A 16,732-nucleotide genomic window follows, 5' to 3' on the forward strand; every position below is an offset into this window, starting at 1 on the left:
TGTAAATCCAATTTGTTCATAAGTCCAACAAAGTTAGCCTAGGTACCCAACTTTATATATAATGCCAGAGACTTGAATTAATTTGCGTGATTGGACATGCGAATGCACTTTCACATCTTCCAAAGCTCACAGCTCGAAGGTTCGTATGTAGGGGACTTACTATAAAAGAAACTACTCTGGGGGACTTCCCTGGTGGTCCAGTGGTTAAGAATTCACCTTCGAATGCAGGGGAGACAGGTTCAATTCCTGAACAGAGAAGTAAGATCCCACATGCCTTGGGCAACTAAGTCCTTAGGCTTTAACTAGAGAAGCCAGTTCACTGCGGCTATTGAGCCCGCTCACTCTAGAGCCTGAGCTCCACAACAAGAGAAGCCCACAGGCCGCAACTTAGAAGTGCCCATGCTGCACTGAAGATCCAGTGCAGCCAAAAAATACAAGCTACTGTGGGAAGAGAGAGTAATCCAGACTGGGATAACAAGGGGGCCCTTGTCTGGTTCTTATAGGATGGCAGACATGATGACATATGAAGATGGGGGGGTGGGGGAAGATTAGCCTGGGTTAAGGACAGAGGCACCTGGCTGGCCACGGTCCATAGGGTTACCAAGAGTCGGGCAGGACTGAAGTGACTTAACACGTAAGCAACAAAGTAGCATGAGCGGAACTCAGTGGGGATTGTGTAGAATGTGTCTGAGCGCTGGTTGGGAGGTGTGCTCAGATGTGTGTGTACAGGGAGGAAGCTGCAAGGAAGATGAAAACAAGGTGTCTACTCTGGGGTCTTCAGGAGACCTGAAGACACAAATTTCTATTATAGTGTTTTATTAGGATGGGCAGTAGGGTAGCTGGACCGTGAAGGGAAGAGAGGCTCGCCAAGGTTACAAGGTCAGGTCAAGTTCAGGGAAAGTAACCCTTGCTCAGTTCCATGGGGCAGCTCCGAAGACAAGACAGATCACACCTTGGAGTGCTCCTGATCAAAGCAAAGATGCTAGGGTGTTTATACTCCTTCACCCATCAGTTACTGACCAAAGGCTCTGCCCTCAACTTCCACAAGACTGAAATTCCTAGGCTATTCTGGCTTTGGACATCCACATTCCAAGCCCCTTCCAGCAGCCCGAGGATGCCTATCCTGCGAAGATTGGCAGATACTGGCTGGCAGGAGGGACAGCTGAGGGGAGCCATGTATGAATGAAAATGGGGATACAGGTAAAGCACTGACTCCTCTGCTCCAGAAAACTGGGCCATACCAACTGAGCGCTGAGTGCCAGGGTGAGGGTTAGAATTTACTCAAACAATATCCAGAGTCAATAGGAAAACAGTGAAGGAATCTGACTCAGCAGGGGTGGGGAATAATCTGATAATGCCCATTATCTTTTGCTTTTTGAAGAGACAGGGATCTACTGCCAATCAGAGTAGGAAGCAGAGTTCCCAGCACATTTACAGGGCTAAGGTGGGGTCATCTATCATGGACACAAGTCTGTCCAAAATACCACATAAAGAGAGCCCTTTAGCTAGGCAATGACTCTACAGGACCTCCTGTACATTGACTCTGCCTGAAGGTGAGACAGAGAAGGCTTCCTTGGAAAACCACTTAAGCTTGCTGTTGACATTCAAAAGTCCTTTTTATAATAGCACCTTCTGGGAATAAATGAAAGGCAATTTACACTGACAAGCTCTTCTTGTTTTTCAGTAAGATAATGAATTACAGCTAATAAACAATCCCACATCACGCTGTAAAATGGGAGTTATACTGTGCCAGATGTACTTACTTTACAGTAAGTACATCTGGCATCTTGAGTTCTTTCTTTGTCTGCACCAGCCTCCTGATGGGTGGGAACACATAGCAAAATCAAAGGTAAGTGTCCAGGGACTTTTCACCAACAGATAGTTGATAAGCAGTAAGGCACTCTGTCTTTCCAATCTTCCCACTGCCAAAGGATGTCCATCTTTCTGAATGTTTAAGGAATATTATTTCTGATCCTCTGTTACCAAGGAAATTGGTCCCTGTAGCTCACCCTTCAGCTCCTCAGCTGGATAATCTATGAGAAACATCAAGTGTCCAGGGTGGCTCATGCTAGAGCTATAGTTGATGAAGTGGCTACTGCATTGAAATGACTAAGGAGGGAGATGGAGAATCAAGTTTGGAAAGCATGGTACCTAAGCAAGTCTGAATAACCTGCAGCCTTTCCTCTATACATGTCAGAGAAAGCTTGGCAGGAAAAGATGACATGGATTAGACACTAATTTAGACTGTGTTCCTAGAAGATGGTAAAGAATCCACCTGACACTGCAGGAGATGTGGATTCAATCTCTGGATCAGGAAGATCCCCTGGAGAAGGGAATGGCTACCCACTCCAGTATTCTTGCCTGGAGAATCCTACAGACAGAGGAGCCCGGTAGGTACAGTCCATGGGTTCACAAAGAGTTAGACATGACTGAGCGACTAACACCTGGCTATTCAACTTCTTGCCAGAAACCAACGCTGAGATGAGGATTCTTTTGCAAGTGACCTGTTAAGGAAACGCTCCCAGGCCAGGCCAGGGAAAGGGCTGGGGAGATAGGTTGGGGAAGAGGAGGAAGGCAGGTGAGGGCTTCTGATCCAGCAGGAGAGCTCTGGAGGGTAAATAACGCCTCAGAGCTCTTCCCTCTCTCAGTAATAGAACTGAGCTTTCAGACTCCACCATCTATCAGTTATTGGTGAAGACTTGCCTTGCGGCAGGAGGGACAGAAGCTCCTAGGAATTTCTGACTCTCTGCCTACATGGGAAAAATCTACAATAGCCTGAGGACAGTCTTCTAAAAACAGTCAGGTAGAGGCAGTTGGGAGGCAAAATTCACACCAGACATGGTTAAAGGAATCCAAGGGGTTCTGGCAGAGGATCACAGGAGTTCCACTAACATTAAACACCATCAGAATGTTTCCACCTTAAGCAGCCTCAGAGAGATGCTTCTCACTTGTAATAAAAAAAAATCAAACCACTCAATGTCAATGTGAAGGTGATTACCATGGAAAGCTGCTGGTTCCTAAGCAAAATCAATGCCTGAGAGAATATTGATATCATCTCAGAGCAAATCCTCCAACCATTTCCAAGAAACTGACTGGAAACCCTCCAAGCGGGTTTCCAAAACAGCTCCTCTGTGCTCTTCTGTTACATTTCTGATGGACAAGCTAATTTCACGGACTTAGATGCATGTTACTTGTCCTTCATCAGTGTCACACACCACATGATGTACTGGACATTTTATATGATTCTTTGATACTCACTCATTATACACAAAAGGAAGCAAGTACCAGAAGATTTAAATCAACTTAATTGCTATCCTTTATGGTGAGGCTTTTCATTCAAATCACAGAACTTTAATGCTGTAGTGACCAAATATTTCTCATATTTATTAATAATGTCAGAGAAATGTTACACTATTGTGGACTTATTTGTTGTTAACATTGTACTTCCTCTCTCTACCATATTTATGTGAGTCACAGGAGTGAGGTTGTTTTCTGTTTGAGGATCCCTATTTCATTGTCAATTTTACCCAGAGCCAAAGTAAACCTCCTAAAGGTTGTCCATGAGTTACTTATACCAAATTTTTGAGGTCAACACTTATAAAATCCACCAGAAAGTTGTATTTAACTTCTGAGTCTCAAGCTCCTCATATAAAATGGGGATAACAATGCTTAGCAGTGGTTGTAACCATGAGATGTGAATGATGCTACTACTCATGATGATGAACAAACACTATTATTGATGATCAATGTTTGTTTTTGCTGTCTAGCACTCAGTCACCATTTTTGTTTTTTAGTATTCCTGTACCTGGATTTATTTGGGGGTGATATCACCTTCAGGACCAGTTTTATGTTCTGATGGTCTTAAGCCCCTCAATGTATCTCTCCTCTCTGGCTGCAATGATTGGCTAAGGATGGGCAAATAATGTAATGAGAATTAGGAACCAGGTCCAGGATGTTGGCTTGACTATTGGAGGAGGAACTCTTTCCTGTCCTGGACAGTGTGAGGCAAGGATGAGAGGTTTGCAGCTGTTGTGGTGTTCAAGAGAAGCAGACCTGGGATTAGTGAGGGGAGGCCCACAATGCATGAAGTCTGCAAGTGAAGCCAATACAGAGAGATCAGGCCTTGCTAAGATCTGAGCATCTGGATCAAGCCATGCTTGATCATCTCTGGTCAATAATTTCCTTTCATTTTTTGAGTAGTGTGAGCTGGGGTTTCTGTCAATTGCAATATAAGGATTCCAACGTAACAAACACTGCCTAGCATTTATCGAGAAGCTTACAACGTGTCTGACACTGCAAATATCACAAGGCAGGCTTCTTCAAGCCTCACAGCATCCCTAAAACTGATGTCCAATTCTTATATCACCAATGAGAACACCAAGGCCTGGGAAGTTAAGTAACTTCCCCAAGGTTACACAGAGGTCGTGAAGCCAGGATTGAACCCAGGAAGTCTGATCTGAGTCCACTATCTTAACCATCATGTTCTTTTTTCCCTTCTCTATATAAAGAACAATCTTTGGTTACATAAGTGGGACCTTTATCCCATCTCACTTTTGACTTCAAAAATTACTGTAGAGATGCCAACTGCATAGAGTGAATCCCAGGCACTGTTGGTTTAGTTTAGAACATACTATTGTAGCATTTAATTTCGAGTACCAGCCTTGAAAAAAAAATTTTTTGACCTAATTGGATCATATAATGTATTCTTTTGTTTATCCATGGTGACTACTGAATACTGACTATATTTTTAGCAGGTCAAATTAATAAGAAATATGATTATGCAAGATTATGGCTTGCATTTTACAGACAGTCTATATCAAAGAAGGATCTCCAAAAGAGTGTATTTACATTTATTATATCATTCCAAAATAAGCTGCACTAATCTTTTCGGATTATCACTTGACAACTAGAGGTCTTCAGATTCTTTAGGCCTCTGACATCAGTTTTGCTCATTCCTTGTGTAAGTGTTTGACTCATCTGGAAGCATTTCCTACCTTGGGTTGAAGCACAAACCACTCATCACTTGGATTTTCAAAGTTCCATGAGTCAAAAGGAATCTCCACCTCCCCCAGGAAGCTATTCCGTCCAAATCGATCATAATGCCAGACTGAGAGCTGCAGAGTTCTCGTTTCCAGCTGGGCATGGCTGATGGTGTACTGCAAAACCAGATTTACAACATCACACTCCATATCCATTTCTAGGACAGGGTGAAATTTACTTCTACCAGCTTCCAGATCATATGCAGTAGTAATACAAACAAAACAAACCCAAGAGAAAAACACTTCATTTTTCTTCATTTCTGCTACAAGTCAGGTTCTATTCCATAAACTCATTTGCGTGAGACCTAGCACTGAAAGATCTATTGACAGGCTTTTCATGCAGGTTTGATAAACTTCAGATATTATATAAAAAGTGCGAGGTGATGAAGCTTGTCCCCTTTTCAGTTTTACTTGCTTTTTACTTGCCTGATTATTTTGTCAACAACTACCTTGTAAGTGCGAGGTTTAATGTATCAAGTCTCTAATTTCTCTGTCTTATTTATAACAATAAGACCCAAATCCAGGAAAGTTTGACAGTGAGAAACTTGCAAATGTCAAACTTCATAAAGTTCAGCCTAAGTGCAGGGGTGAAATCGATATATACATAGATTGAGCAGAAAGAAAATATTGCTGGCATGGTTTTCCCTTTTCCAACAGAACATTATCCGGGGCCACATACCCACACCCCCTCAAAATCTCCTGATTGTCCTCTGCAAATACCACTTCAGACACACTTCAGACTGATTCCTCATCTTGGATTCGCATCATCCTTGCTGTTTCTGAAATGATTCACCTTGGCCCTGCTTCCTAGATCTGCCACGTCATTCTTTTTATCTGTTCTGCTTCGGCTCATCTTTGCTATCCTGTCATGGCTGCTGGATTCACCCTCTGCATATATTCATTCCTTTTCATTTTGATCTGTCTTGATACTGGCTCCTGCTTTCACATATGACCCTGCTGACATATGCCCCCACTCGCCAACTTCCTCCTGTGGTGGACTCCATGACTCCATTATTCTGGCTTCAAGATCCATAAGTTACCCTGTGACTGGCAGTAACTTCAACATCCCCGTCCCCTTGGAACTTTCTTACCAGGCCAACTGTGTCCAGGGTGAGGGAAGAGGTTACATGGAGGCCCATGGGAAAAAGTAATGTCTCTAGAATTGGGGCCTGGGTTATATCTTACCTAGGCCACTGTCTCTGAGATTTTTCAAATCTAGCCCTGCATCTCCACTGTTCATTAACCACATGGATAAATTTAGCCAAATTCTGAAACCCTAACAAGAAACAGCACATTTTAATGCTGCGTTAGCAGAACAATGAGTATGTATAGAGTGACCTGCTAAGTTAGGGCCAAAACTTTGACAAACTTCTTTAACAGGGAACTAGAAAAAAAATTGTTTTCCCAAGGGTGAAACATACTTTTGGACAAGAGGTATTGATACCAGCTCAGATGTAATTTTCCTGGATCATCTCTACTTCCAGTGCAATCATCAGAGCAGCAGAGAAATAGACTAAGAGTGGTTTACACTGCTTTCTTTTCCAGAAACAGAAAGTCAACTGACTCACATTCTGTTTTTCTAAAATACATATAAGCCTTGACATGCAAATCCTTTACAGTTACATCTAAACCAATGAGGTAAATCGAGTCATTAAAGTTACCATGAAAGAGTATTGATTTACCTTTAGGGTTTCATTGAATTCTGGATTGGTGCCTGTTCTTATTTTGGTCTTGCGCTTGTTATTTCTGGACTTGTCAGGAAGAAGGTATGACTTGACATAACTGTATATGATTTAAAAAAAAAATGAAAGTAATCCTTGGGAAACATCTACTTTGAGAGAAATGCTCAGGGACTTCAGTGAATAAAAAGGGTAAAAGAAACAGGCTAGTGAGTATAAGAGACAGAACCAAAGAGAATGTGGTTTACATACCAGGACATTTTGAAATATAATTCTGGCCCTTCAATAAGAGAGAAGTTGTAAATTCTTGTGGTAAAGAGAGTGGGTTCCAGAGTCAAGCCAGCTGGGTTTGAATTACTCTAGGTGTCAATGGTTTGGGGGAACTCAAGAGCTTACTTAATCTCTCTGTATCCCAGTTTCATCATCTGCAAACCTGGGATGATGACTTAGGGGATGATAAGGATCAAATGAGCTGACATACAAGGAGCTAATATATTATACTACTGAATAAGTATAATCTATTATTATGAACAATGCTCTTGATCATAGAGGTAATTTTCCTCTCCACTCAGATGTCTGGACTTCTGATGAGTGGAGTCAATGAGTGAATAAAGAGAAATGGTGAAAAAGAGGAAATTAAAATTAACAACCTGAAGTCAAAATAGCAATTCTCCCCAATACCTGGCCTTGAGCAGTCCCAGGAGCAGGGCATCACGGCAGACTCAGAAATGCACAAGATGTACAAGACTGAAATGTAAAAGATGCTACCAGAGTCCTGAAGCCCACCTACTGTGGCTTTAAATGATCCCTTTGAGACTGATGATACCAATCCTGAAGCTCTCTGATATTTAGCTAAGGAGGTAACCGGACCAATCTATTTGTCTACTCATTTGTCAGTTTTGGAAACAGATTTGCTGAGCTGTGTATTAAACCTAGTTTATCTATAATGTAGATGTAAACAGCAGGTCTGAGACTGCTCTCGTTCGAAATATCTGTTTATAAGTTTGGCTCTTGGCTGGCATGCAGAACCTGGGTTTCAGGAGGATTTTCATCACTCCAGGAGCAGAAATAAGTGGCTCACTGTGCCAAAAATATTTGTGGAAATAGTATAGCTCCTGCTGAACACCTGCTTTCATGTAGGAGACTGGGATTTTGGTATGTGACCAGCTGAGTCTCTCAATGAGCTTCCCTGGTAGACAACACTCCCCATGTGTTTTCACCACTTGTGGCTGGAGGACTTACGCACATCCTGTGTGACTCCACTGGGAGAGGTCCTTGGAAGCTTAAGCCTTGATTCTCTTGAACTTTGCCACATATGCCTTTCCCCTGTACTGATTATGACTGTGTGTGGAGACCTGTGAGTCCTCAGAGTGACTCACCAAGCTGGCTGTGGTCCTGGGAAGCCCTGGGTCTTACCTTCCCATAGTCTCACCTGCCCTCCCAGGCTGATCCTGGAAATCCCAAGAGCCTCATAATTGCCCTTTCAGGTTGTTCAATTAGGCAAACAGCTTGGTAATTTTTTCTGGAGGGTTTCCCAGAACAAAAATTAACAGGATACTCTCATACAGCCTGGGGTGTGCCAACGTGTCAGCCTTGTATGACAAAGAAGCTGCCTCTGTGTGAACTACAAATCTGTGAGTCCTGAATCATGCTGAGTAATAGCTTCTTTAAAATCTTACAGTTCCCTGGTGGTCTAGTGGTGAGGATTTGCTACTTTCAATGCCATGGCCTGGCTTCAATCCCTGGCCAGGGAAATGAGATCCCACAAGCTATAATGCGCAGCCAAAAAAAAAATTTTTTTTTAAATAAAATAAAACTCAGGTAACTACAAACGTGACCATTATACATGCATGTCAGAGAATATTTAGAAGTGTGGCAGAGGAAGAAAGTGATGATCAACCTTCTGATTCTAGATGAATGCTACAAGGCTTCTGAAAAAGAAACACACAAGCTGACAAATACACGTAATTCACATGGGCAGTGACTGAAACAGTCTGGGAAACATGCTATGTGCTTACGCATCTGTCCTCTGTTTCTTTTCATCTCCTATGGCCAGATTTCTGCAGTTCTTGACAAAAATGTAGAGCCCGCCAGTTTCATAGCTGTAGCTGATGTGCAAAAGGATTTCCCCGCTGACCTTCACGTTGCCATAGTCTCCTGTCTCACTGTAAGCACTCATCATGCTGTTCAGGCTGGTCTGGAATCAACGAGATGAAAAGAGGCATCCTGGGTTATGCTAGTGATCTCGCCACAGAAGCTACCTCCCACCACTTAATTACAATTCCCGTTGTTTATAACGAGCAGGGAAGCTTACGGTGAAGGAAGAAAGCAAAAGATGGCTTGTTTTTCTGATGTTGCATAAAATCCAAGCCTGAGAAAGGACAATGTCTAGGACCATTAGTAAGGAAGGCAGGATGCTCGCTAAGAGTGGATGCATTGCCTTTTTGGGGACGACAGAGGATGAGATGGCTGGATGGCATTAGTGTATGGCATTGGGTTAGTGAATAGCCTTTGTTTATTCACTTCTAATGAATAGGGGGACACAGGCATTTTCCATTCCATCTCCTCTCCCCATCCCTGTAGCTTTCTCCTCTTTCACTGGAAGACTCAAGGTCACTCTACTTCAAGGTCTAGAATGCACTGATCAGGACAAAGAAAAAAACCCATATTTCTGTGCAAGGATAAGCTACAAGCTTTTCTCTCTGATACCTACATAGAGTATTCCATCCCATAAGTCTCTGAGAAGCCATACTATAATCCAGCAGGACCCTATGGGGCCTTCCCAATGTAGCCCCTCCCCTTTATCCCCTACTTTATTGCCTCTGAAGTACCTTCAGTTCAGTTCAGTTCAGTCACTCAGTTGTGTCCGACTCTTTGCGACCCCATGAATTGCAGCACGCCAGGCTTCCCTGTCCATCACCAATTCCCGGAGTTCACTCAAACTCATGTGCATCGAGTCGGTGATGCCATCCAGCCATCTCATCCTCTGTCGTCCCCTTCTCCTCCTGCCCCCAATCCCTCCCAGCATCAGGGTCTTTTCCAATGAGTCAACTCTTCGCATGAGGTGGCCAAAGTACTGGAGTTTCAGCCTCAGCATCAGTCCTTCCAAAGAACACCCAGGACTGATCTCCTTTAGAATGGGCTGGTTGGATCTCCTTGCAGTCCAAGGGACTCTCACGAGTCTTCTCTAACTACTACTACTAAGTCACTTCAGTCATGTCCGACTCTGTGCGACCCCATAGACAGCAGCCCACCAGGCTCCCCCGTCCCTGGGATTCTCCAGGCAAGAACACTGGAGTGGGTTGCCATTTCCTTCTCCAATGCATGAAAGTGAAAAGTGAAAGTGAAGTCGCTCAGTCGTGTCCGACCCTCAGCGACCCCATGGACTGCAGCCTACCAGGCTCCTCCATCCATGGGATTTTCCAGGCAAGAGTACTGGAGTGGGGTGCCATTTCCTCCTCTAACACCACAGTTCAAAAGCATCAATTCTTCAATGCTCAGCTTTCTTTATAGTCCAACTCTCACATCCATACATAACCACTGGAAAAACTATAGCCTTGACTAGACGGACCTTGAAGTACCAAGATAATATTAATAGAATCTGATGCACATTTCCTGAGTTGTTTTACAGATGTTAAAACCCTCATCAAATGGAAGAAATTAACGATTTGATGACCATGAGCACATAGCCCTCAGACCTTCTGTAGCCTAAGGATTGATCATCATCAACTAATCAAAGAACTGTGCACAAGCTGATCACATACTCTGAGACCTGAGACCCTCACTTGGCCTTTAGGAATGTTTTGCTCAAACCCTCAGGAAGTTTGAGGGGTTTCAAACACCAGTCATCCATCCTCGACATTTACACGATAAACACTGCACTTTCCTTCACCACAACCTGGTGTCAGTAGATTGCCTTTACTGTACCCAGACAACCAGACCCAAGATTGGTTCTGTAACATAACTGCATCTTCCAAAAGGGCACGCCACGACAACATCACTGCTCACAGCTGTCAGGACTCTTCTGACCAGCTGTGAGGCCACAGGGTTAGTAACTAATATGACCATGACTTTCTACACATGTATAAAATAGCAACTCACAAACAGAACACTAAACAAGAAAATAATACACCAACCAATAAATAAAATTAAAATGCAAAAAGAAACCCTGTCCAAATGTGCCAGAATGAATGAAAGTTCTGATGGGACACTAATAACAAGAGATGCATTTTAAATTAAATGTAACAAAATTATCCTGTAGTGCCAGCAACATGAATTCTGTGTCTTAGCAACAGGACTGTCACAAAAACCACCTGGAAAGCGTTCAGGAGTGATCTAGGCATTTCAAAAGCCCTGTCTATTAACGACTGGGAAGTAAAGACCATGGTGAGTGCAAAGAGAGGTTAGACCTCATACCTTGTATATATATTTTTTGTTTATATATAAAACAAAAGTCATTACCTTCCTCCAATTGCTCAAAGTAGAGACTGATACAAAAGCAGTGGGTGATATGGCCAGTCTCTTTTTCAAGCTTAAATCAAGGGCAAGAGCAAACCAAGGATTCCATAATAATTTGGAAATTAAAACTTAGAGAGCCAGTGAGTGACCTAAGTCGTCTATTCTGTTCCTAAAACCAAACACCAGAATTTTCATGATAGCAGGTGTCTTTGCAAACTTTAATTGCCTACTGGTCACTTGGGGGTCTCATTAAAATGAAGGTTCTGATCCACACAGTCCCAGGTGGAGTCTGAGAGTCTGTCTTCTTTTTTTTTTTTTTTTTAAAGATTTGTTTATTTATTTTTGGCTGTGGTGGGTCCTTGTTGCTGCACTCAGGGTTTCTCTAGTTGCGTTGTGCAGGGCGTCTCATTGCGGTAGCTTCACACTTTGCAGAGGTCAGGCTCTAGGGTACTTGGGCTTCGTAAGTTGTGGCTCCTGGTCTCCAGAGTGCAGGCTCCATAGTAGTCGTGCAAGGGCTTAGATGCTCTGCAGCATGTGGAATCTTCCTGGATCAGGGATTGAACCGGTGTCCCTTGCATTGCAAGGTCGATTATTAACCACTGGACCACCAGGGAAGCCTTGCGATTCTGCTTTTCTAACAAAATCCTAGGTCCACAGTTCCCAAACTGTGTGTTAAGGCATCCCAGAGCACCAGCCCCAACTCACAAGGGGCACCGCAGGATATTTTAAAATTCCCAGGGAAACAACAGTGACAACTATTAGACACCATGCAAACTGCTAACAGTAGTTCACAGTGTTAACGTTCAATCCCACTTTCTTCTTTTTAATCAAGTCCTATCCATGCGAACCTGCGTTTTAGGCAGTAACTATGACAAAAAACATGTACTGCACAAAAATCCATGAGGAAAAGGAAATGAAAATGCTGCTGCCAACTCATGTAGTCCCCATCAGGCCCACACATCACCTCAGGGGCTATTTAAGAATGGAAAGAGTCGGACACGATGGAGCGAGACTGAAGAATGGAATAAAAATATTATTTTTTCAAATGGTTACTGTGCATTATATTTTCAAATGGCTACTAAGTTGTTAAGATACCAGTGCTTTTTTTTTTTTCCCAAGCTAACTATTTAACTGGGCTAGGTGGCTCAGACGGTAAAGCGTCTGCCTGCAATGTGGGAGACCCAGGTTCGATCCCTGGGTCGGGAAGATCCCCTGGAGAAGGAAGTGGCAACCCACCCCAGTACTCTTGCCTGGAAAATTCCATGGACTGAGGAGCCTGGTAGGCTATAATCCATGGGGTCACAGAGAGTCAGATATGACTGAGCGACTTCACTTTCACTTGGCCTAGCAGCGCTATGAAATTACCACTGAGACACTAGGGGTTCTGTAAACTGACAGCCTTTTATAGTCTCTGTCCCAGGTCACTCAATATTGCTGGTCAACAGACCATACTTTGAGTTTCAAGGGCTTTAAGAATAAGCCCCAAACCCCTCATGTCACATAGGAATCAAGTCTGGCTCACAGAAATTATTGGTAGTGCCAAAACATTGTGAAATAAAGTTCATATTTTATGGCAGAGCTTGAAAAATTTAAACATTCTTTTTTGTTTTTATTGAACCACATGGCTTGCATGATCTTAATTCCCTGACCAACCTGGGCCCTCAGCAATGAAAGCGCAGAGTCCTAACCACTGGACCACCAGAGAACTCCCCAAGAAAAATTTGAACGTGAAAAAGTTCACCTGCCCTTTGGCCTCCTTGCTTGACTTCTATGGGCAGAACAGTTCTCGGAGCTTTCTGAGATGCTGTTCCCAGGTTATAATCTTCAATACAGCGCCAATAGAATTTCCCGTTTCTTTCTTAGATTGACTGATTATTTTTTTGTTGTTGACAACAAAGCAAAAGATTTCCAATTTTTAGTCTGAGGACCTCCACACCATATCTCACTGACCCCTTGGGTCACTGACTTATATCTATACCACATCCTTCTGTAGCCACTCCTTCAAAGAGGGTCCTCTGTTAAAGCATGAGATCGGTACATAGAAAATTCAGTTTAAGAACCCACTACTGCAGAAGCTTGGAAGAAACTGAAGAAGTTACAAGAATTTTACTGCTAACCAAACTCTATGCTTTTAACCAAGCCAATGCTGTGAATTAAACAGAGATGTTTATTCTAAGGGGCTTCCCTGGTGGCTCAGATGGTAAAGAATCTGCCTGCAATGCAGGAGACCCAGGTTGGATCCCTCGGTTGGGAAGATACCCTGGAGAAGGGAATGACTACCCACTCCAGTATCCTTGCCTGGAGAATCCCATGAAAAGGTGCCTTGTTCATGGTAAACCATTCTGGACCATGTATCTTTTCTCTAGTCCACAGATTCTAATGTTTTAAAAATGTGTTTTCTTTGAAATACTTGGATTCTGATTATATTATTACCTTTTAAAAGAGGATTGCTGGTTAATGATACATGAGTCAGAAAGACTGGAAGAATTGCCTAGCTAATGAGATTTCCTGTACCATGAAATCCATGAAGTACGATTGAAAAAAAGAAAAAGGAAAGGTTGAACACTCACAGTGTCTGAGTCAGCATCAGGCACACTTAGGTAGGTCCATTTCCTGTCAGAGCCTGCTTGAGAATTCTTTAAGGAAGTTGCCCAAAGGTCAAAAGAGAAAAGCGTATTAGAGCTACAGATGGAAATAAAAGACACCAAGAAAAGACCTGGAGGCATGCAGATAGATAAAAAGACACAGGAGCACCTAAAGCCCTCTCAAAGAAGGGTTCAAACACCAAAGTAAGATGGGATATTATTCTGTAGGAGTGGGAAGTTATGGACTTGATGTACGAATAGGAAAGAAAGTTACTTGGCTATGTGTTTAAGGAAAGTGAGGAAAGTGACTGGTGGTAGCAAGGAGGACATCTGAGGAACTGAGAGAATGGCAGCAGGGAAATTGACCAACTGAGAACAGATAATTCAGAGGGTTCAGCTGATGAGAGCCTGAAGTAGGGAGTGATGAGGTTTTAAAACGTGGTAGGGAGAGGTTTTTTTAAAAGTAGGAATCAGGAGCCTTAGGAAAAGCCCCCGAAAATTTGAATAAAAGGTACTCTGTGGACAAAAGGCAAGCAGGAGATTATAATAACTTTTAATTCATGATCCTGTGTTTTCCAAGAACTTGATTCTCTTCTTTGGAAATGAAAAGAAAACCAACAAGAGAAAGAATATTCCAGTGCATGCTCAAGAACTGCTTACTGTTGACAGGCCACTCGCTAGACTTTGGGTATTTGAAGAAAACCGGGAGGACACTAAGTCATCAATGCCATCTTCCAGCTCTTCTAAGGAATCCTAAGGAAGGATGGAGGGGAATAAAATCAGTGGCTTGGTGTCTTTCCTAGAAAGTCTTTTCACTTACAAAAAACCACTTTTTAAAATATTTATTTATAATTGACTTATGATTGCTTTATGACATTGGTTTTATTTCTGTCATACATCAAAATGAATTAACCATAGGTGTACGTATGTCCCCTCCCTCTTGAATCTCCCTCCCACCTCCCGCCTATTCCCACTCCTCTAGGTTATTACAGAGCCCTACTTTGAGTTCCCTGAGTTATACAGCAAATCTCATTGGCCATCTATTTTACCTGTGTTAGTGTATATGTATCCATGCTACTGTCTCCATTCATCTCACCCTCTCCCTCTTCTCCCCAACCCTGTCCATAAGCCTATTATCTATGTCTGTGTCTCCACTGTGGCTCTGTGAACAGATTTGTCAGTACCATCCTTCTAAATTTCAAATATGTGCATTAATATATGACATTTGAGAACACTTTTCTTAAATACTTGAAATATCACATACAAATAACTAGAAAAAACTCCATTCCTAGGTTTTGCTCTTTTGCTCTCCATTCGACCTGAATTACAGCCATCTGAAGATTGAGGTCCCCTTCCTAGCGATGCTTGCTTTATGGAAAGAACATGAAATGTGGAATCACACAGACCTGGGCGTTCAATTCCTCCTTCCCTGCTCACTAAAGTGATTTACTTTGAGTACAGTACTTATTTTTTAATTTAAAAAGTTGAGGTGCATTTGTGTGTGTGCATGTGTGTATGCACATTAATGCATGCCTGTGTATGTCTATACTGTTAAGACATGGAAATGTATCTTGAAAATCTATCCAATAGAATAAACTATTTTACATATTGGTTTCTTATCCAAAATTCCAGATTCTACTTTTCTTTCCCCACTTTTTATCCCCTGGTTATTTAAATAATATATTTTTATAGTAAAAATTTCAAGTAATATAGATTAAAAAAAAACTTGTATCTCCACTCACATATTAATAATTAAATTTCAATAATCTTTGATGGATGAACAGGGTACATATACAAACAGATAAATGGATTATATCATGCATACTATTTTCTCTTTTTTTATTAAGGGCACCTTTCTTTTTGGTTTCTCCTCTCTTCCCTGGTCCTCCTTCTTACCCTGGGTGAAGCTAGTATTATGCATCCTGTTCGAATTACATTCTCTTTTTAAAAAGTTTTCTGCATCTATTGATGTAGTTTTTATTTTCTCCTTTAATATAGTGAAGGGGCTTCCCTGGTGGCTCAGATGGTAAAGCATCTGCCTGCAATGCAGGAGACCCGGGTTCGATCCTTGGGTCGGGAAGATCCCTTGGAGAAGGAAATGGCAATCCACTCCAGCAGTCTTGCCTGGAAAATCCCATGGATGGAGGAGCCTGATAGGCTAGTCCATGGGGTTGCAGAGAGTTGGACACGACTGAGCAACTTCACTTTCACTTTAATATAGTGAAATATTAATCATGTAAAAGATATTCTTACAGAGATGAATTCTTCTATTCAAACCTAGAATAAAACTTGCTTATTGCAATATTTTTGATTCACTGCTAGGTTTGTGTATATATTCAAGTTTTCTGTATATATTTATAAATTAATTTACCTTGTAGTTTTCTTTTTTTAAACTATTTTAAAAATCAAGCTTGAGTATTCAGGTTATATAAAATGGCTTCATATCATGAATTTGAAGATTTTCAGAGTTTTGAATTTGAACATTTTCAGAAGATTTTCTATGATCAGTAATAGTTTAGTAACATTGGAATTATCTGTTCTTTAAAGGCTGAATACCAAGTAAGCTTTGAAACCATTTGCTCTCATTGCCCACCGCTACTGCTGCCCTTTTGAGGTGGATTTAAAAATACTTTGTAGTTTTTTATTACTATAGTAAATAACATTGAGTGTTAGAACTAAGTTTCCTGGTTTGTGTCAGAAAAATTGTAATAATGTCATTTAACATTTGTCTTATCTTTCATCCAAGCAGTTCAAATTGGATTATAGCTGTTGTAGAAATAAGAATTTCAGAATATTAGAACCTTCACAATAATTTAATTCAACATTCTAATTTCATGAATGACTTTACCTTAAACATTAAATTTCACATAAGTTAATCTCAATTGAGAAGATAGTTTAGGGGCATAACGTGAGATGTAGAAATGTTCGTATAAAACATATAGTCAGATAAGTCTAGTAATGTTGGATTTAG

General features: G+C 41.7%; 1 protein-coding gene across 20 annotated transcripts in view; it reads right to left on the reverse strand.

Annotated features, from left to right (window-relative positions):
• The window catches only part of SYTL5 (synaptotagmin like 5), a 291,111-nt gene that overhangs the window by 47,067 nt on the left and 227,312 nt on the right, over positions 1-16,732 (reverse strand). For 18 of the 20 annotated variants that reach the window (XR_008708618.1, XR_008708619.1, XM_055565062.1 and 15 more), the window contains 5 exons: positions 14,422-14,514; positions 13,747-13,812; positions 8,737-8,915; positions 6,722-6,821; positions 4,995-5,156 (listed from right to left, as the gene is read on the reverse strand). Coding sequence is in view for 18 of the 20 variants with exons in the window: in XM_055565062.1 (XP_055421037.1) it covers positions 4,995-5,156; positions 6,722-6,821; positions 8,737-8,915; positions 13,747-13,812; positions 14,422-14,514 (600 nt within the window). In the remaining 2 variants the exon portion in view is untranslated. The remainder of the gene's footprint in view (positions 1-4,994; positions 5,157-6,721; positions 6,822-8,736; positions 8,916-13,746; positions 13,813-14,421; positions 14,515-16,732) is intronic. The other 2 variants (XM_055565073.1, XM_055565072.1) reach the window with 1 other exon arrangement.

The sequence above is a fragment of the Bubalus kerabau genome, chromosome X (genome assembly GCF_029407905.1).
Source record: "Bubalus kerabau isolate K-KA32 ecotype Philippines breed swamp buffalo chromosome X, PCC_UOA_SB_1v2, whole genome shotgun sequence".
Lineage (NCBI taxonomy): Eukaryota > Metazoa > Chordata > Mammalia > Artiodactyla > Bovidae > Bubalus > Bubalus kerabau.